This window comes from Coturnix japonica, chromosome Z (genome assembly GCF_001577835.2).
Source record: "Coturnix japonica isolate 7356 chromosome Z, Coturnix japonica 2.1, whole genome shotgun sequence".
Lineage (NCBI taxonomy): Eukaryota > Metazoa > Chordata > Aves > Galliformes > Phasianidae > Coturnix > Coturnix japonica.
The window spans coordinates 16,746,687-16,767,229 of NC_029547.1; the positions used below are offsets into that span (position 1 = coordinate 16,746,687).

At 44.5% G+C, this 20,543-nt stretch overlaps 1 protein-coding gene across 3 annotated transcripts; it reads left to right on the plus strand.

The window, feature by feature from the left end:
- Positions 1 to 6,998: 6,998 nt before the first annotated feature.
- Positions 6,999 to 20,339, plus strand: ISL1 (ISL LIM homeobox 1). 3 transcript variants are annotated; one of them, XR_004305595.1, is made up of 8 exons: positions 6,999 to 7,200; positions 7,322 to 7,431; positions 8,241 to 8,430; positions 11,476 to 11,735; positions 13,525 to 13,811; positions 15,220 to 15,387; positions 16,106 to 16,227; positions 17,812 to 20,339. XR_004305595.1 is itself a non-coding variant. In XM_015848694.2 (7 exons), the coding sequence occupies exons 2-7, from the start codon at positions 7,404 to 7,406 to the stop codon at positions 17,926 to 17,928; spliced, it is 1,050 nt and encodes a 349-aa protein (XP_015704180.1). In that variant the 5' UTR covers positions 7,006 to 7,200; positions 7,322 to 7,403; the 3' UTR covers positions 17,929 to 20,339. The 3 variants fall into 3 exon arrangements, 2 of the variants coding, with proteins under 2 accessions (XP_015704180.1, XP_032297271.1); XM_015848694.2 differs by lacking the exon at positions 16,106 to 16,227 and having other exon boundaries at positions 7,006 to 7,200; XM_032441380.1 differs by lacking the exon at positions 16,106 to 16,227 and having other exon boundaries at positions 7,013 to 7,200; positions 13,528 to 13,811.
- Positions 20,340 to 20,543: the final 204 nt, after the last annotated feature.

The following is a 20,543-nucleotide window of genomic DNA, read 5'->3' on the forward strand; positions in this document are numbered from 1 at the left end:
AGTTTTCAGATGCTGAGTTCACCCTGAACATGTTTGTTTATACGGGAAAACAGTAGCTACGTGCAACAGTAGCTACTGGAAAAGTGGAAAAGTCACAATAAATGGATGCAAATAACCTGAAGTACATATCCTATAGAAAAAGAGAACAAACATGACAAGGCATCTCAAGCTCTTACTCAGAATGCAATTTCTTTGAGCTGTGGCTGAATGCAGAATTCTGAGCAATACAAAGGAAGCCACGAGGACCTTTAATAATCACTGTACAATGTTACAAATGTGTAACACATGTATTGGCAGTATCTGTTGCATTAATACTCTGGTTGTCTTTCTATCTATATACATACACAATCCAATATCATTGTATTGTATGATATACCTTTCATCTTCATAAGTAATGGATGGCACACGTCCCGCTAGCTGGAAAAAAATACTACGCCATGAGTATGTTTTGTGTGCTTGCTCTTAATGTATGATTTATGATTTATTGATGGCTTTTATTTGCCCTCGTTCAAAACAGAGACCACTGAACAGTGGACAGTACATAAAAATCCCCTCTTTCTCTTTTGCTTTCATGCATGAGAAATGATTGTACAAAGGGTCACGGTCCATCTTTAATTCATCTCTCTAACGTGCCGATTGCACTACTTTCACTCAGAATTCTCCTGTTTTCTATGTAGCCGCTTTAACGAGTTTGTGTCTGCAATTTTGAACCTTGCACAGATGACACTACGCAAATGTTATGGTTTTGTTTTGATATTTTTTTTTTCTGTTGTAGTAAAACAGTCTCTCAGCAGAACAACTGTAATAAGCTGCGTGCGTTGCAGGATCTGCAGAGACATATATGGGAGCACACTGAAGGTGCAGTATTTATGTACACCGAGGTAAGAACTTCTAACTCTTCCCTGTATAGACTTCTCCTTTTTGGGTCTCCCTTCTGTTTCCCTGGTCATTAATTTTGCAAGAGTTGTTTTTAAAGTCTAGGCAAGAAGATATAAGCTAATTTAATGGGACACTGTTCTGCATTTACACAAATATATTCTCTTTGGCTGATTAATGTGACCTATGTAATCTGTATCGAGATAACTCTATGTGTTTGTTTTAAAAGTATATGCAAATATATTGATAATAGGATATTATTTTTACTTTTTTTTTTTTTTTTTAAGGTTATGGTTGACAATTTTATTGTGCTTTTTAGGAGAAGCAATAAATACGAGTTATAATGACCATATCTGGGTGATATACCCTCTGCAAAGTCTAGAGTACATCACTGCTGTTCAGACGATTAATCTATTACCAAGCACCAAACTTCTTGCTATATTCCTTCACATATTTGCTAATGTTTTTGTTTGAGTTTGGGTTTTGTTATTGTTTCTTGTTTGTTTGGTTTTTTTCCACCCCTTGAAACCATGTTGCGAGGGTCCGGAAAAGCGGCCAGCGCCTTCCACACAGCGTTATCCGAAGTTCCCAAGGTATTAAAAACGTCGCAGTGAGCAGGGTGGCAATAACGAACCCCTAATTGCTTCTGATGGAAGGCGCCTTTGCTTAGCTAGGAGGAGCCCTTTGTACGGCGGCTAGTGCCGCTCGCAGGGCTTGCAGTTCTCCCTTTGCCCTGGGCTCTGCGTCCTGGACCCGGCCCGGGCGCCCCGCCGAGCCGCGCGGAACCTGCGCTCTCTGCCGCGCATCCAGGCTCCACGGCCCCTACACCGCGCAATGGAGACCGGCTCGCAGGGTCAACCCAGTGTCCCCGGGCCAGGAGAGATAGTCGAGGAGCAGGCAACTCCTTTGCGGTCGTCCTGATCTTCCCGGCAGCACCGGCCCCAACTCCCGCCTAGCTGCCGCTGGTGTTGCTGTTATTGTTATTGATGATGATGTTGTTATTAAATATTTAAAGTGTTTGTTGTTGTGTTGTTGTTGCTGTTGTTGTTTTCCCTCCAAAGCCACACTCCAGTGGGGTCCGTGTTATTTTCCTGCAATTTGAAAATGCAACCATTGTTGTAGCAGCACTAAGCCGGGACTCTCTGCTCGAGGCTATTTTGGAGAGGGAAATTTCCAGTGGAAACGAGCGCTTTTAGGGTAAGGTGTGCCCCTCACACACACTCCTCAACAAACATACTCGTGGGGATGAGGTTTTCCCAGCGCCCGCGTACAACCTCGCTCTGCAGGCTGAGCCCAGACGTTGGCCGATGGCCGCGGGCCCGGGCCCGGCTCGCTCCCCTCCTCCAGCCTTCTCCGGGCCCGACCTCCCGACGGGACCTTGCTGGAGCCTGTGCTGAAAAGCGGTCCCTGAGCAACCTTGCTACCAAGAGATTCTTGCTCACCCCAGAGACAAAATTGCTGCTGAATTTCCTGTCCTCGAACACTTCCTGACACGGAGAAGATAACAAAGGGGAAAGTTTAAAGCAATAAATATCCCCCATTTGCCCCGTCCCCCGTCTCCGGCCGGAGCTGAGGGCAGGCGGAGCTTGTCCGAGGACAACCGCCCTGTGCCGTACCTCTCCTTCCGATCTCTGCCACTTTCGTGGCATCTATGGAGATTTTCCTCCCACGATAGCCTCTGGGGCTTGTTTCCCCCCGCCGCTTCCCAGCCTGTGCTCCCCTTTCAGCCCTCAGGAAAGAGTGGCCGGTGCCGCTAGGCACTGTGAGTACGCTGGGGCTGGTGCTCTGCGGGAAGGCTCTGGGAGAGAGAGGCTGGCATTTTGGTAACACGATTTAATAACCCAAATTACATTATTAAAATCGCAAAGACTTCCTGGACGCGCAGAAGCCCACTGACAGGTTTTCTTCTGCTTTGATGGATTTAGTGCTCTTTCAGTACTCTTCTCCCACCCATGCAGCAGTAGCTAAGACTTGAAGATTTAAGATCGCACACCTCTAGGCGAGTCAAAGCCCACGCCCGGAGCAGCTCATACAGTTCGTGATTGATTTCTCCGCTGTGCTGCTTCCCGTTCCAGCCCCGTGCAAAAACCCTGTCTTCACAGGCACAAATAGTGTCCTCGCCACGTCCGGCAACGCACAGAGGGGAAGCTGGAGCCTCGGGGCACCCAAACCCTTTTGGAAAACATTTTTCCGGCCCAAAGCGCACCAATAAAGTTTTAGACTGGAGGAGCCTTTCCTCATGCCCGAGTGGCAAGGCTGCACGGAGCCATCACGGTGTGGCTGGGACAGAAATAATAGCGCAAAGCTCAGCTGGAGCCTCTCCGCGTGCTCGGACCTCGCTGCCTCTCGCTGCTGGACCCCAGGCTCCGAACCCGGACTGGGACCCCGGCGGCCCCCACCCCTCCTCGGCAAGATTACCTCACCCTGCCCCTAGCGCTGCCTGCCCTCAGAGAAACACCACTTCTTCTGCATTCGCTTCCTAAAGCTGTGTTTTTCCCTCTTTTCTCCTCCCCCCCCCACCCCCCCTTCCCGCCCCATCCGGAGCCGTCCCTATTTTCACCACTAAGCCAACTCAGGACCGTAATGATGGCTATATTTTATAGGATGGGAAAGGTGATTCGCCGCCGACGATTTGGAGTTTGGAGTGGTTTTGTTTTTGTTTTTCCTACGAATGCATATAATCTCACTTGATCCTCTCGGCGTGGTGAAAGCTATTGATTGCTAAGGTAGAGCCACCGACTTTTAGCAGGCTTTCCAAGACCCCTTCGCAAAAGTATATTTATATATATTTTTATATATGTATATATAAAGGCAGGAAAAGAAAAAGTAAAATTAACATATAATTTCGGAAGTGTTTCAAATACATACAAATCCCGTTTTATGTCTTCCCATTCACGTGTATATTGATACCATAAAAGAGAAATCCTTCAGCGGGGTTTTTCTCTCAGTACCTTATTCATTGAAACTGGCAGTTCCACTCATTACTCCACTCCCTTAAACCCGACTCTGATGCTGGCTAAATACAGAGCTTCGCCTTCCTGGGAACGCGAATCGAATACACAGTAAGCAAATCAGTAGCACAGGAGGGGGAAAAAAACCTTGATCAAAGCCCTCCTTTTCTTCCCAATCCTGGTTTGTTGGGGCGGAGACAGGTTTCTTGCTTATTGCACATCATTTGCAAAGATCAAGCTTAAAATACAATCAGTCGTCCTAGAAGTAATAGTTTAAAAATCCCGAAAGTTAGAGGGATGGGCGTTAAGAGGTTTAAAAGCGGACCAATTTACTGAAAAAAAAAAAAAGAAAAGAAAAAAAGAAAAGAAAGAAAAAGAGAGAGAGAGAGAGAGAGAGAAAGACGCTGGACAATAAAAAAAAGGAGTTCTCTCAGAGGTAGGAAGGGGATATATTTTTAATAAGGCCAATTTTTTAAATAGAAATGAACACGTCCAAGAAGGAAAACTGCATAGGACAGTGGATGGAAAAATACCATCTCTGTTTCGGTCTTTTTCAGTAACCACAGATGGTTGTCACAACCTCAGGGACGCCAGTTTATTTTTTGTGACTGTGGATCCTTTGCCATCTCGCAAGCCTGCGGTGTCACCCGGGCCAGGAGGTCGGCGTACCCCTAGCAGAGGTGGGGAGATGTTTGCAGAACACCGGGCGGCGAGGCACAAAAGGTCAGAAACGCGCACACCGCGCGCGGCAGAGCCCGCTCGCCCCGCGGCCAGCAGAGGTCGCCGCGGTACCCGCTGCGACGCCCGCCTGCGCGCAGCCTGCGCGCCCTGGCGCGGACAGAGCTCTAGGCTGGGGAAGGGGCGGTAGGAAACCGTCCCGCGGAGGGGCTGCGCACTGCCGAAGGCCCCCGCTTCATGCTCACTGCATCTCGCCTCCCGCGGGCGGCCGAGCGCGCACTGAGGCCCGGTGAGGCTGTGGCATCGCAGAGCTGCGGGGTGCTCTCCAGGCCCTGCGGGACTCTGGGCACGGGGAAATGGGGGAGGTGAAGAGGAGTAAGACGGAGGTCCGTCAGGCCAGGAGAGCGGTGCGGGGGTTACCCTGGGGTCTGTGCGGATTAAAATGCCCATCACTGAAGGTTTACCTCAAACACGTGCCCGGAGGTCCAGAGATACCAGCATCAGCAGTGGTTCTTGATAATTACTTTTAAGTTTACTCAGCTAAAAAGCAGAATTATAAACTACATCTGTAGATAGCCTTTTATATATATGTACGTACATGCACAGTAACACACACACATGCATTTCGCCAGGTTCTTGGAAGGAGAAGCCACCGTCTAGTAGACTTGCGTTTCCCTCTGTTTATTTAAACGTTGAATATGTAAAGTAAGTGTGCGTATGTTTGCAACCATATCTTTACCTCCTGACACTATCTCGAGATCATTTCAAGTCAGCATAGTTATCTCCACAAGTGGCAACGTTAGGTTTGAAATAAAGCTGGAGGGTGTTTTTGCTCCCTGGGCTTTGCAAAGGAAAACATCTTGCTAACTGAGTTAGGACTCCGAGGATCTCTGTTGTTTAGCAGCTGTCTCATCAGAAAATGCAAGTTTCAGAACTTTTTCTTTGCTACTTCAGTTTAGCCAGATTTCCCTGCGGGGAAGCATTGCGCTTGAATATGTCTTTCCTTCATCCAAACTCTAGTCTCGTCGGTCACATTTGAAATAATTATTTAAAAAAAAAAAAAAAAAAAAAGACTTTGAAATAAATATATTTTCCTGATGGATAGTGATTGGAGGGCACTTATACGCTACGTTGGTGAGGGTGGTGTAGCAGCCCATAAGGAACAGAACACAAAAATTGGTTCTGAATAAACTCAAGGGAGACGTTTAAGATGAGAGACGGTAGATTCAGAGTGCCCACTGCGGAGCGGGTGCAGCTCGGCGCACAGACCAAAGCAAACGCAGCGGGCAGGCTGAGCAGAGCCTGCCGTCTGCGAAACACACACAAAGAAATCCTTGCCAACGGGAAAGTTGCGTTTTGCCGGGCTGGGTAAGCGTTCAGATAACTCCTGCTGGAGCCTGTAGCCCCGCGGGGGCCGGTGCCTCCTAGGCGTGCTGCTGGCGCCTCTACGCAGCCGGGGGCGCGGGTACCGCACCGCACCGCGCACAGCGCGAACCGAATCTCACACTGCCTCCAGGTGCCCCGAGCTGCAAAACCGGCGGAGTTCCAGTCTTATCCCTGTCTCTCTTTCTCTCTCTCCCTCTCTCTTTTTTCCTTTCTTTCTTTAAACAAGAATTTCAAGGGATTCTCCACAGCGAAAGGCAGAAGTTCTTCTCTATTCTGTGCGAATCTTCATTCCTGGTCAAGCTACGAAACCTTCAAAATACGGGATGAATTTCTATTTACAGATAAGGAAAAGAAAAGAAAAAGAAAAAAAAAAAGAGTAAGAAAGAAAGGAAAGGGATCTAAAAGGGATTGGAAAACATAAATAGAACAGAGGGAGTGTTGAGGGACAATTTAAGGTAAATATTTGTACCTCCTTCGATCTCGTGTTTAACAGAAATACATAAAGCTTTTATCCACGATTTTAAAAGAGAAGAAGGATGGGGGGAAACGTAAACAATCCCATCTCGTGGTGGGGCCGTGCCCGCCCCGGAGAGGCAGCGTCGCCTGCGGGAGCCCGAGCGGGGCTCCCTAATGGGAATGATAAACGCTCGGTAGGAAATAGCGGGATTAACACCACCTCCGCCCCCAGAATATATATATATATATATACACACGCGCGCGCGCGTTTATATGTGTGCATTGCACATATGTATATAAAGATTGTGAATATGGCTCGACAAGCCCGAGAGGGGGAAGGGGTGGAGGAGCCCGATCGGGGCCGGGAAGGAAAATGAAAGGTGTGACTGAAGATAAGCGGCAGGGATGGAGGAGAACGACAAGAAGAAAGTATAAGAGGAAATACAAATGAGGAGCGAGGAAAAGTTGCCTCCGAGAGCCCGAGCCGGGGCCGCCGCGCCGCCAGACCCTGAAATATGATAATCAGAACAGCTGCGCCGCGCCGCCCGCAACCAATGGGCTCCGCGCGGGCGTGACGTCCCCGCGCATGACGTCAGGCCAATGGCGAGCGGGCTGAGTTGGAGCAGAGAAGTTTGAGTAAGAGATAAGGGCGAGGCGAGTGCCCGAGCCGACAGCGCCCAGTCCAGCACCGCCGCGCCGCCGCACCGCACCGCACCGCACCGCGGAGCGCCCCGCAGCACCGCGCGGCAGGACCCCGCGGCAGGACCCTGCTGCGCAGCTGGACCCCAGCGCCGCGTCTCATCGCACCGCGCCCCCTTCTCGCTCCGCAGCCCTGACAGCGTCTCCCACGCTGGTGGTGTTTTGTTTTGCCTTTATTTATTTATTTATTTATTTCCTCCCCTAATTTCGAGTCTCTATTTTTTTTTTTTTACTTCTACTTTTTTATTATTTATTTTATTTTATTTTATTTTTAGCGACAGCTCTCAAAACCTACTTTGGGGTTTTAAAACGAAACCGTACACCATTTCACTGTGGACATTACACCCTCTTACAGATATGGGAGACATGGGAGACCCACCAAAAAGTAAGGCGGAATTTTTACCGTTGTTGGAATAAATGTGCTGTCTATTGTAATCGTCTCAGACAGGCGAGCTGCTAGAGAGCTTAACTTCATCTGAATGGTAGAGAAGGTGCCTTTGTTGCCATGCCTGCATGCTTACTGTGTTTTAGCCTCGTAGCCTTGTATGCTAATAGCCTAGGGTCCTGTTCTCTTTTAAAGTTTGGGGAGCAGGAGAGATTTTAATGGGCTCTCCTACCAGGTAGCTTAAGATTCTCTTCGTGCTAGGCTGCGGTGGGGCTGTCTGACTATCCAGCACCCGTTCTGTCTGGGGGAATTAGCATTAGACTTGCAAAAGAGAGCAAGTGACAACTGTAATGATGCTTGTTCTTGCTGGTAGCCTCGACTCCCCTCTTCTATGCAAAGGGCTGAATGGGAAGCGCACCAGCCACACGTTTGATGTTTCCAATCAGAGTCTCTTTAAAAAATTAAATCTAATGTGTAGGTGCTCTCCTCGTAAGGATAGGAATCAGAACTAGAGTACAATAAAATTAAAACAAAACCACGAGGGAGTTTTGATTTTATGTAGGGTTTCGACGTGGGGACTTTCACCCTTCACGTCTGCACTGTAACGTATGTTCCGCCTTCTTTCTAAAAGAGGTGAGGTTTTGATGGCACGCTTCAATTACCATCCAAAAGTGTAATACTCTTAAAAAAAAAAAAAAAAAAAAAAAGCAACACTTCGAGTACGCCCTATAAGGGAACGACACTAAAAGTGTGTTTATCTCTGTAGGAGAGTAAACGGTTAGTCAATCATGTATTTATTTTCATTTCAGAAAAACGCCTGATTTCCCTATGTGTTGGTTGCGGCAATCAAATTCACGATCAGTATATTCTGAGGGTTTCTCCGGATTTGGAATGGCATGCAGCGTGTTTGAAGTGTGCAGAGTGTAATCAGTATTTGGACGAGACCTGTACGTGCTTTGTTAGGGATGGCAAAACCTACTGTAAAAGAGATTATATCAGGTACGCCATTTACGTTGTTTAATTCATTGGTGAGATTTATTTTTTTTCTTAACTTTGTAAATCTGACACGCAGGGTGAGGAAAAACAGTGATAAACAAGGTGAAAATGCAATTGGTGTATTTTTAACTGACTCCCGAAAAGGCAGACAGGCGAGGGGAAAAGTTCGAGTAGTCAAGTTTTTTATTCTACAAATTCAAATGCAAATCTCTGAACAAACAAGACCACACTCGGAAGCAGCTAGCGACTCTATCGGATCCTTCTGAGGACTTTAGCAATGTATTCTGTGATTGTAAGAAGGTGGGAAACCGTGGGTGATGGAGAATGTTTTCAGTAGGGTCGATGTTATGGGCTGGTCGCTTTTTAACACAACCTGAGAAACGCGTATATGTGCTTTTGTAAAGGTATAGTGGCATTCATAGGAAAACCGATTCAAGTATTTATGCCGTGAAAATAAATACAAAGGCAAAAATAAGATTAAACCTGGCCTATTTGGGAGGGGAAAAAAAAATGTAGCCCAAAAGAGAAAACAAAAACAATGCTGAAGTTTCCTTCAGAGTGAAAGATATTTTTTCCTGAGGAGCTCAAAACCTAAACAGAAAGGTTTCTTTGCTAAAATAACTGACATTTAATCTTTTTAAATATTAACCCCTTTGGTGATATCTGACTGCCTTTCCTTTCTTATCTTATCTGTACTGATGAATTAGACAGAGCAGATCAAATTGCCCATCATCTGTTCACGAACAATTGGGTATATTTAGATAATGGAACCGCTTCCTTCCTCACATTAAAATCTGGTAACTGATAAAATGTGAGAGTTGCCAATCCTGACACTATAGAGAAACCAAAGCAGGAATTTCGAGTGTGTTTATTATTTGTGCTCCTGGGTCATGTTGATCTGTTTCAGTGTATTCTACCGGGTTTGAAAACCCAGAACTTTGAATGACACTGAGGCACGGACCTTATGGAAAGTTTTGAGAACAACTATTGCCTACCTTCTCAAGATATCTCTTCTAGTTTCTCGTTAACTCCTGACTGAAATAAAATGACTCAGTCCAGGACACGATTTGTAATCAGATCGTTCGTACAAGCTGTGCCATGAGATTATTCTCCAAGTTTTACCAGGATGAAAAACAATTCAATTCATTTTTAGTAGTAATGATAATATTTATTATTTTTTACTTTGGAAACCTTCTGTTAAATGTCGTCCTGTCGCTACTTTCAAATTAAAGGAAAACGTTTGGAGCTGAGAAACACCAGTTTACCTCCTGCAAGAACTAAGTCAGCGGGCTAAACTGAGCAAACTAACAAACAAAAAATTGCTACTCTTATTTTTTGGGGGCAATACTTTTCGTTTCCTAAAATTTTAAAAGTAAATTGTCCATTACGTGTAATTCGACTTTGAATTAGACCACGAGTCAATCTATAATTGCCAAGATGTGGGCAGCCTCCCCCCCCCCCCCCCCCCCAGCTTCTGTACTTACGAATGCGATACATTTTGTGAACGCTCTGCTCTTTTGTAGTTTAGCAGTTTGGTTGTTGGGGTTTTGTTCTTCTCAAAAAATTCTAATTCGGAAATTCAAAGCTCTGCATACAAGCCGAGTACGCATCTACAGACGTTGCAACTAAACACGTACCCATAAATTTACATCACAGGCTATTGCTAATGAAACGCTCTGGTGAGGAAATGAGTGTGGATGAATTTAGGTCAGTTTTAAGAGCATCTTTTACATTTCCATGGGTTACACCCACATTTGTTTGTGTGCAGTTTGCATGTCTTCATGCGTTTGCGGGAAGATGCTAATTTCACTTAATGCCGAAGAGGCTGGCAAAGGAGTACTGGGTGGCAGCCGAGAGTCTGCACCTATAGACGCCGCGCTGGAACATATTCTTTTGCCCATCTACTGATGGATGAACGGTGCTCCTCTCCTCCCCGCGAGGCGAGGAACAGCCACCTCCTCCAGCCTGTAACCCCGGAGACCCAGTAGCTGTTGCGGGGGCTGCGGCGCAAAGTTGCCCTTCCACTCGTGCTGGAAGGTTCGAGAGCAGGTTCAAGGTGGAAAAAAGCAGAGGAGGGGAAGGAGACGTTTGTGAGACTGGCTACAGAGCCAGAAACACTGGTAATACCTTCTAGGAGGGGTCCTGCGGAAAAAGGTTGCACTGCTACACGTGCGAGTGTGCGTGTGTACAAAAGGGGGAGTGAATATGCCTAGATCTGTTGTATGAAGTTAACCTGGTGAGAGAGGATAAGGGGAAGAGCCTCTGTCGCTGGCAGAGCCGCGTCCCGGAGGCTGAGCTAGAGCGAGCGCGGCCACTCGTTGAGCGGCAGAAGTCGTTGAGTGGGTTCTTCGCAAAAAAGAAAGAGGCAACAACAAAAAACACCAACCAACCAACCAAAAAAAAAAAACAAAAAAACCACACCATTCGGCAAGGCGGTCACGTTTGCGTGTGCGAAGCGGGTATGTCAGCTCAGACAGCCCCCGCTGTTCTCCGGGTACGCGGGCAGGCGGTTCAGCTGCGGGCCAGGCGAGGTCAGGTCCCCGCTCCGTGCTGGGGGGAGAGGGCAGGGACGCTCCCTCGCCGCATGCAGCCCGGGCAGAGGGACAGAAGGAGGGGGCGGCACCTCCTCGGGAAGGAGAGGGGTTGAATTTTTGCTTCTCCCCTTCTTCCCACCCCCACCGCCCTTCCTTTCTCTTTTTTCCCCCCCGCCCCCTCTACTTATCTATCTCCGTGTTTGGCTCCCCGCCGCCGTTTACAACTGGGGGAACCGTGCATCATCAGCAGCCGAATCCCCGAATCCGTTTTTATTCCTTTTCCTTTGCTGGCTTCTCTATCTCAAAGCTTGTTTAACTTTTGTGCCGCTTGTGGAGCGGCTGCGAGAGGCTACGGGGCAGCACACGAGTGCGAATGAAAAACTCTCTCTCTCTCTCTCTTTTTTTTTTCCCCCTTCCCTTTTCCCCCATTCCCCTTGACAACCCTCCCTTCCCCCTCCTTATGCTCACCATCCTTCCCTCCCTTCTCTTTCTCTCTGGGCTGGGCCCTGCTCAGGTTATACGGCATCAAGTGCGCCAAGTGCAGCATCGGCTTCAGCAAGAATGACTTCGTGATGCGCGCCCGCGCCAAGGTGTACCACATCGAGTGTTTCCGCTGCGTGGCCTGCAGCCGTCAGCTCATCCCCGGCGATGAATTCGCGCTGCGGGAAGACGGCCTCTTCTGCCGGGCGGACCACGACGTGGTGGAGCGGGCCAGCCTGGGAGCCGGGGACCCCCTCAGCCCCTTGCACCCGGCCCGGCCGCTGCAGATGGCAGGTACCGCCCGCGCACGGCGCCCCGCGGGGAACCCGCGGCCCCGGCCTGCGCACTCGCGGAGTGCCTCTGGTCCGGCTGCCCGCACCTGCTCGGGGGGTGGCCCTCCTGCGGGAGCCCCCCTAGTCCACCGCAGGCTTGGGAGCCTGATCTGAGCAGGAAGCGGGGTAGCCCGAGCAGGGAGCTGGTCTACGGCACAGACCCAGCTCCAGCCCGTCCTGCGGAGCACGGGGAAAAGCTGCTTTAAGCACTGGTGGATGCGGGGGCCGAAAGGAGATAGACTTCATAACTACAGGCGAGCGCTTAGGCTGTAATTTAAAACTGTCAACAAGCTAATCTCCAGTAATTGCCTTTTGAAGTGACTCTGCCGTCTTGAAAAGTTTTATGTGATTTGATGAGAATTTCATCTTTAAACTCAGCATTGTCGACCCACCTTACAACTTGCACCTCTAGTTCTCGACATGTGCACCAGACACTCAGGGCCTCTTAGCTGAAGAAAAGGCACGTCTCTTTGAGGCAAAGGAGGCTGGATAAAAGAGGGTTGGCTGGCGATGTTGCTTGTCAAGTAACTGTAACACCAAAGGTTATTTGCAAACACAGCTCTGTTTAAACGGGCTCGTTTCCCACTTTTTCCCCCACTATTTTTTTTTTTTTTTTCCTCCAAGTGACGTATCAGTATCAAGGGAGAAAAAGAATATCTGTAGGTGCCCATTGCAGGATGTAAGAGAAGTTGTACGTACACTTGTGTCTGCAAGTAAAACACTGCTAACACCGTATAATCTTTATTAGAATTTGATGATTTATCATTATAATCAGAGAAACTGAAAGCTGACTGTACAAAAGCAAGCATTTTGAATACTAGTAAGCCATGCTTTTAGAAAAAAAGTTTTTATTTTTCCCTTGGCTGGGTCAAATTACATATAGATAGCTACAGTTATCCAATGCACAAAAGAATAGCTGAATCACATAAGTGAAAAGTACTCTTTTGTACTTTGTACACTGGTTTTCATTTCTCGATGGTTTCTACAAGATGCTTGGATTGCTCCCCTTAAATTGGAGAAGCATTCATGGTTTTAAGAATTATTCATTAAAAGTTTACATAAATTCACCAAATGCATCCTCTTTCTAAGACAGACCTCCCAGTGCGGAGCTCTCATGAGTTTTCCATCCACGGTCATGGTGTAGTGCATTTGGTTTGTTTTGCTTTGGATCTGGAAGCACTGAACAGACGGGAGCTATTGTATGTTATCAAGGCCTCTGACTAAGCTGAGCTAGATTCAGCACATAAGACGCAGACCTGAATCATGATTAATTTATTAATTTTCAGGCCAAAAACCTGTTTTAGTGATTTGTCAGGACATAAATACATAAAACCCTCCCCCTCTTTTCCTAGTGCACACACACACACGTGCACCTTTGAGAGCTCACCTTCCCCTCATGCAGATTCAAGCTTCTGTCGTTAAGGGTTTTGTTTTGTTTTGTTTTCTGGGGGGGGGGGGGGGGGGGGGGGGGGGGAAGGGGGGGGGGGGAGGGGAGAGGAGAGGGAGGGTTTCAAATTAATTATCTGTGGAGTCAGAGATGTCAGTCCTGTCATTCCACCAGCGCATAAAGCAGAGGAGGCTGCATGAGCTCGGGTAGAGCTAACTGCCTGAATGGCCTTTGAAAGAGGTTCATCACCCCCCTTTCTTCCCACCCACCCTCTCTTGCCTCACTGGCTTAGATTCATAGCCTCTGCAGACTCCCTGCTTCCTACTCATGGGGATCCTGTTCCTCCCTTCCCCTTCCCTTACAGCAGAACCTATCTCTGCCAGACAGCCAGCTCTGCGGCCTCATGTCCACAAGCAGCCTGAGAAGACCACCCGAGTCCGAACTGTCCTCAATGAAAAACAGCTTCACACCTTGAGGACCTGCTATGCTGCCAACCCCAGACCTGACGCCCTCATGAAAGAGCAACTGGTAGAAATGACTGGCCTCAGTCCGAGGGTCATCAGGGTTTGGTTTCAAAACAAGCGATGCAAGGACAAAAAAAGGAGCATTATGATGAAGCAACTTCAGCAGCAGCAACCCAATGACAAAACTGTAAGTGGCTTCAACCTCTGACTGTGCACTGTCTTACATCCCAGCAAGAAATCTGTAGGCTAAGGCCATCCTGGCCATCTCTGTGGCCAGCTGGGCTCTTTTGACTTTATGGGAGCTCCCTTAAAGCAAAGTGGTACCACCTAAATATTATCTGCTTGTTTTGCTGTCAGTGCAGTTAAAACAGACAGCAGAGAGAAGCCGATATAGGCTTCTCAAGTGAACATGTCCTTTTGTGAGGCTAAGGATTTGCAGTAGATTAGATTAACTTCTCTGCAGTGTGAATTGTGACCTGCAGAGCTTACGGGATGTAAAAAGCCTTGTCTTGTGTAATATTTATACTGCAAATGCAAAGGACTCCTTGAGGGAAAATAACATACTCACCCTCCTCAGAGGTTTTGCACAGGAGTAAAGGGGAAATTTGATGTATTTTTTTTATAACCTTATATACTTAATGTGTCTTTGTTTGCCAGTACATTTCCTGTAGAAAAAAGACAAATGCAAAGTTTTTGGAAGTACTGTCATATTTCCAGGTTGTTTAACATATATATAGTCCTTGTATAGAAATAGAGTCCTTGTATGTGGGTATATGCATGTGCGCTGCAAACAAACAAGTGGAAAGAGCTGAATTCAATAGCAAACTGTCTCCATTTTAAGATTTTTTTTTTCTTTTTTTCCCCTGTCCCCACTGCTGTTAGTCCACTTGAAGAAGAGTCTGTTATTCTCCCTCTGTATATTGACTGACCTGAGAATAAGTATTAATTCATAAGGCTGCCTAGTTAAGTGGAATTTAAGGAGTTTCATTTTACCATGTTGGAATGCAATAAAACATGATGTTATTAACTCGCCTGAACAATCTATTCGTTGAGGTTTGGAGTTATTTTGTACAGTGTCTGCACCACAGGACATAAAGGGAGGGCTGCGGTTTCCTCTTTTACCATTATTTTTAATCATTTTGTTTTGTTTTATTTTTGAAAGAACATGGTACTACCTACCTCTCTTCAGGTTTATGGTTCAGGGGATATACTAAACCAGTTAAGGTCATGGAGAACAAAACCAGCCTGGATGCAAAGTAGAAAGAAAGCATGATTAACTGTTTCTTGTGCCGATGCACTGGCAGCCAAGACACTGAGTGCTTGTGTTTGAGAAGGCTTGGGGGAGCGGGGGAGGAGGGCTATGCCTTGAGAGGAATACGAGGATTAAAGGAAAAGAAAGTAAACTTCCACTGTGATAAATGCAGCAGGTAGAAATAGACTGACCTAAAGTAGAATGAAGTAAGACATTCACAGCAGATTAACAAAGCAAATACAAGTGACTGTATAGATAAGATAGAAAGCAGTTTATTGACTCAGTGCTTATATACAATAAAGTTAACCAAGCTCATTAACATCTTTTGCTGGGCTATTTACAGAATATCCAAGGGATGACAGGAACTCCGATGGTGGCTGCTAGTCCAGAGAGACATGATGGTGGTTTACAGGCGAACCCGGTGGAGGTGCAGAGTTACCAGCCACCCTGGAAAGTACTGAGTGACTTCGCATTGCAGAGTGACATAGATCAACCTGCTTTTCAGCAACTAGTAAGTGTCTGTTCTCAGCCCCAGCAGTGGGGGATTCACTGAACATTCTCTGCAGGGGGGCTGCTGCCCCAGAGATGAACAGTTCAGGCCAGCAGTGCTTCTCTGAGATTACGAGGTGGGCATTTTGGCACTCTGTAAATGTGGCAATTTGAACTGATATTGCTGGGATTAGTACAGAAAGTACTGCAGTGTAAAGATCTTGTCCAAATGAGTGCACACTGGATAAGACCCAGCCCAGGTCTGAGGCTGATTTGGCTTGGACATCACTGAAAACTGAAAGCATGTCTAACCAGAGAAACTGTACCCCTGGGCCAGTAAAGGGAAATTGTGAAAACAGTTTTCAAATTTAACTCCCCCCAATCCCTTCCCTCATTTTGGCCAATTCTGAGTTCATAATATAGGTTTAAAATATACAGCTGCAACCTCAGATGGAGTTTTTGCTTTGTTCCACAAACACAATTTAATTCAAGCATCAGCTCTTTCCTTTAAGCATGCAAGTTTAGATGTGACTTTTTATTTCTCTGTTCACATATTCACATACAATTAAACATGCCTATGGTATGTACTATGTGTTGTACTTTGCAAATGAAATAGTCAATGCGTATTCTCTTGCAGAATTCAAACAATATAATGAAAAGCCTTAAGCCAAAAGAAAACAGACATTTTAGAATAAATTTCTGTTCTTAACTCACTTCCTTATGCCTACGTCATTTGGCAGCTCAAATGGGACCATATCAACTGCAATACTTAGGCCCAAGAAGGTGAATTAAGGACAGAAGTTCAACCTTAACTCAATTTCCTGGCCTAAGTGTGTTATAACCAGATCTTTAAAATAATAAGGTACGTTGTGTATGCTTCTTCAGTGATTCAAAACAATACTTAAAGATGAAATATTATTATATGGATCCTTTTTTCATCTGTTGAGAATCTTTTTCATCATGAGCAATGGAGGGTAACAGTTTGTAGCCCTAAGAACAGATGTTTGTGGAAATTTTCTGTTTAGCATCATACTGTTTTGAAAAATCTTTCTTTTTATTTTTTTTTTTAAATTTTATTTTTCCCCCAGTGTCAGGCTGTTTTCTGTATGCCCTCCTGGCACAACATACTTACTCAGGAACTGCAGCACTGCAGTGAAGCTGTTTGCATCATCTTACCTCAAATAACCACCGGTTTTCCTGATTTAATCAAGCTGTCAAACAGGCACAAGAAAAATTGGTCTCTTTTGGTTGCCTTACAGAACTGGAAGTGTTAAAAACCTTTAATACAGTGAGTTTTTGTAAGGAATAGGTCTTAAAGAAAAAAAAAAAAGGGGGGGGGCGGGGGGGAGATGGATAGCCCTAGTATATACACATATATAGATAGACACACTGTTAGATAGGCAGATGAATATTGATGCATGAAGTGCATGATGTCTGATACTGAAAATAATTAAAATAAAAGATAGTGGATGGAACACATCGACCACTCAAGGCAAGTCTGTAATCTGGAAAGGGCCTTGATCGCAGGATCAGCCAGCTAAATAGGTGCCAAAGAAATGCGTTTGGATTAGCAAAGCTCTGCCCTTTACTTCAGGCCTTTTCGCAACACTGCCTCTAAACCAACAGGAGCTGAGGGGCACATTAGGATGGAGAAGTGTGACCTTTTTTATCAAGAGGACTCTTGTTAAAAAGAGATACCACCACTCCCAATCGAGAATGAAAGAGAATGGCTTATTTCAAATGCCTTCTGCTCTTGGCTGCTTCTTTCAGGTTTATTTTAGTATGTGCACAAGGAGGGAAAAGAGTAACCTTACAGTTTTGTGTCAAAAAGCACATGCACTCTTAAATAATTGACTAGAACATCCTGTTGGGATTGCCACTCTTGCAAGACATGGAAGAAGGCCTGGCAAATAAGTTTGTTTGTTTGTTTACTTGTGGATTTCATTTTTCAGTCTTCTTAAACTTTCCTTTTTAAAACCTGATGATTTGATTCTCAACCTGAGTCTTATGAAGTCAGTGGGGAAAATAAATCCACAAAGAGCAAGACAGTCTCCTGTGGAGATGTATCAGGCCATTGAGATGCATACCTGTTCTTTTTTTCTTGCCTTTTTATTTGCATTTGTCAGCTACTTTTGTTTGATTGTTACAATTGTAAATATATATATATTATTTTTCTTATTTCTTCTTCTTTTTTTCCTTCTTTTCCTTTCCTTTCCTTTCCTTTCATTTCCTTTTTCCTTTTCTTTTTCTTTTTCCTTTTCTTTTTCTTTTTCCTTTTCTTTTTCTTTTTCTTTTTCTTTTTCTTTTTCTTTTTCTTTTTCTTTTTCTTTTTCTTTTTCTTTTTCTTTTTCTTTTCTTTTCTTTTCTTTTCTTTTCTTTTCTTTTCTTTTCTTTTCTTTTCTTTTCTTTTCTTTTCTTTTCTTTTGTTTTTTCTTTTTTTTGGCAGGTTAATTTTTCAGAAGGAGGACCTGGTTCCAATTCTACTGGAAGTGAAGTGGCATCAATGTCCTCTCAGCTCCCAGACACGCCCAACAGCATGGTAGCCAGTCCTATTGAGGCATGAGGAAAATTCATCCAGAGTTCTGATGTTGTTGTTTCTGCCCTTACCCTCAGCCCTGTTGGAGAGAGTGGGAAAGTGATCATGTTTGGACTCCGAAATTTAGGTGGGAAAAGTATTTAACAGCCCTGTAATGAACCTGGTAAGGAACCGCTCCATGAAACAAACGGAGTCATGTTTGAAAAGAGAAGGTAATATGGTAGCAACACTGTGAAGACAATCATGGGATCTTACTAGAATAAATGCTAAAACAAACAAAAAACCACCACGCTACTCAATGATCTTGAGGAGGATCGAAAAGACATTTTCAAAATATAGGGGATATGTACTCATGAATCTTTAAAAAAAAAAAAAAATATTTACATTTGACTGCACATCTTAGAGAGAAACCAAGATAGAGGGACTTTCTCCTAACCCGAATGGTGCTGTTTCTATATTGGTCATTGCCTTGCCAAAAGGAGCTCCGGTAGGTTTTCCATCATCAAGAAAGAGACGATTTAGCCCCGCGCTGTTGAAAGATTCATTGCAGGAAGGTGGAGCTGCGTTGGTTTGCGATGTTGTTTTTAGTTGACTCTTAACAAGGGGTTGTTTCCTGGGTCTCTTATAGCATGTACTGTAGCGGGGTTTTGGTTTGTGTTTGGTTGAGATCCACCCTCTATCAAGTCTGAAGTAATTAAGAAATAGGTTTTTGAATTACTCTTTAAAAACCATTTATAAAAGCATTGCAACAAGGTATACCTCTATTTTGCCACAAAGCGTCTCGGGATTGTGTTTGAAATGTGTCTGTCCAAGAACCTTCCCCTCCCCCAAAGATGTGTATAGTCATCGGTTAGAACGACTGTTTTCTCTCTCTTTCTTTCTCTCTCTCTCTATCTCTCTCTTTCTCTCAATAAAGAGGAAAAAAAAAAAAAAAAAGTAAAAAAAAAAAGTAAAAAGGAAAAGGAAAAAAACACCACCCTTTTTGTTTGCTCTTGCATTGCAAAATTATAAAGTAATTTATTATTTATTATTGGAAGACTTGCCACTTTTCATGTCATTTGACTCTATTTTTTTTTTGTTTGCTGAAGTAAAAAAAAAAAAAAAAAAAAAGGAAAAAAAAAAAAAAAAAGATTGTACCGTGGTCTTTGAATTATATGTCTTATTCTATGTGGTTTTTGTCTTTTTTTCCTTAAATATTATGTGAAATAAAAGCGCCATATGTAGAATTATTATATCTTCAGGACTATTTCACTAAATAAGCGTTTGGAATAGAGAAAATAATAATAGTAATAATAATAATAATAATAATAATAATAAATAATGAACAAAGTTCCCTCTTTTAAATATTTACAAATTAGCAGCTAAAATACCTGACATAAAATATTGCATGCAAAGCAGGTCGTTAGTGAAAACAAGGAGTGTGATATTTTATTGCAAATATTAACGACCGGCTTGTAAATTTCCGTTTCAACAACTGTATCAGGGCTAGTTGGATGCCTTAGCTTTCAATCGATAACATTAGAAGCTCTCTTGTTCCCTTCCCTCCCCCTTATCCCTTGCCCTTAAAAGTGTTATTACTCTAGGCATGGTCTGACATAACTTTAAGACATCGAAAGAACTGAGAGCTCAGGCTTTTGGCTGAGTTCCATTATTTTTTAAAAAATATTAAAAAATTAGTGCTGTATACCAAAGCCTCGTCGTTGAGATTGTTGAAGTGACCTGTATTTTAAGTATAAGCTCCTGATAAAAGGGACGCTTTTTGCTTAACACGTCAAGTATGACCATTATTTATCAGTGTCTGCTGTCAAAACGCTTGAAAAAAATGCTGCAGAAGAAATAGGATTCGGGGATATTGCTATGAAATTGCACGATCGGTGTTCCTTCTTCTCTGTCGACTTCCCTCTCTTCACTCCCTCTTTTCTTCCTTTTTTAATTTGTGGGGGAGAGGGTGGTGAAGGCTAAAAACATGGGCGAGTTCTTGGGGAAATGTGAAAAAGAAGAAGGAAAAAAAAATAACAAGACATTGGAAAGGGTTGTTTTTGCTCGAATCCAAGTGTTCCCTAGTGCTCCTGGCCAGCGTGAGACGACTCGCCCTAAAAAATCCTTAACAACTGGAATATACAGAGATTTTTAGGCTGACAAGGACAAGTTGGTTTGCATGGTAGTTACTCCAAAACCTGATGTTTTCTAAACATAACCTTTTTCTTCCCTCCTCCCCATTTCAGCTCTCCCTGAGCAAGCTCAGCTATAGAGACAAACCATTTCGACAGTAGAAAGAAAACAATAATAATAATAATAATAATAATAATAGAGGTTAAAAGCCTAACACAAGGATTTCAATCATCCTGATTAGAAACTGGATTCATTTTGTATGCTCAAGTGTAATACATTTTTGAGTACTTGATAAATATTTAAATAAATATGAAATCTACCTTAAACTGTGTGATCAGTAACCCTTGTGTTTTCATGCAGAATTAGAAGCTTGCTACGAGACCTTGAGGGGTGGGAGGGAGAAAGGGTGCAATTTCTGCATGGTGGTCCAGTGTGTAAACTGTCTGAGTAGCTTTTACTGACTGGGGGAGATATGGGTACTAGGTCTTCAAATAGGGGTGCAGGGGTCTGCAGTTTTTTCTGCAGTTGGG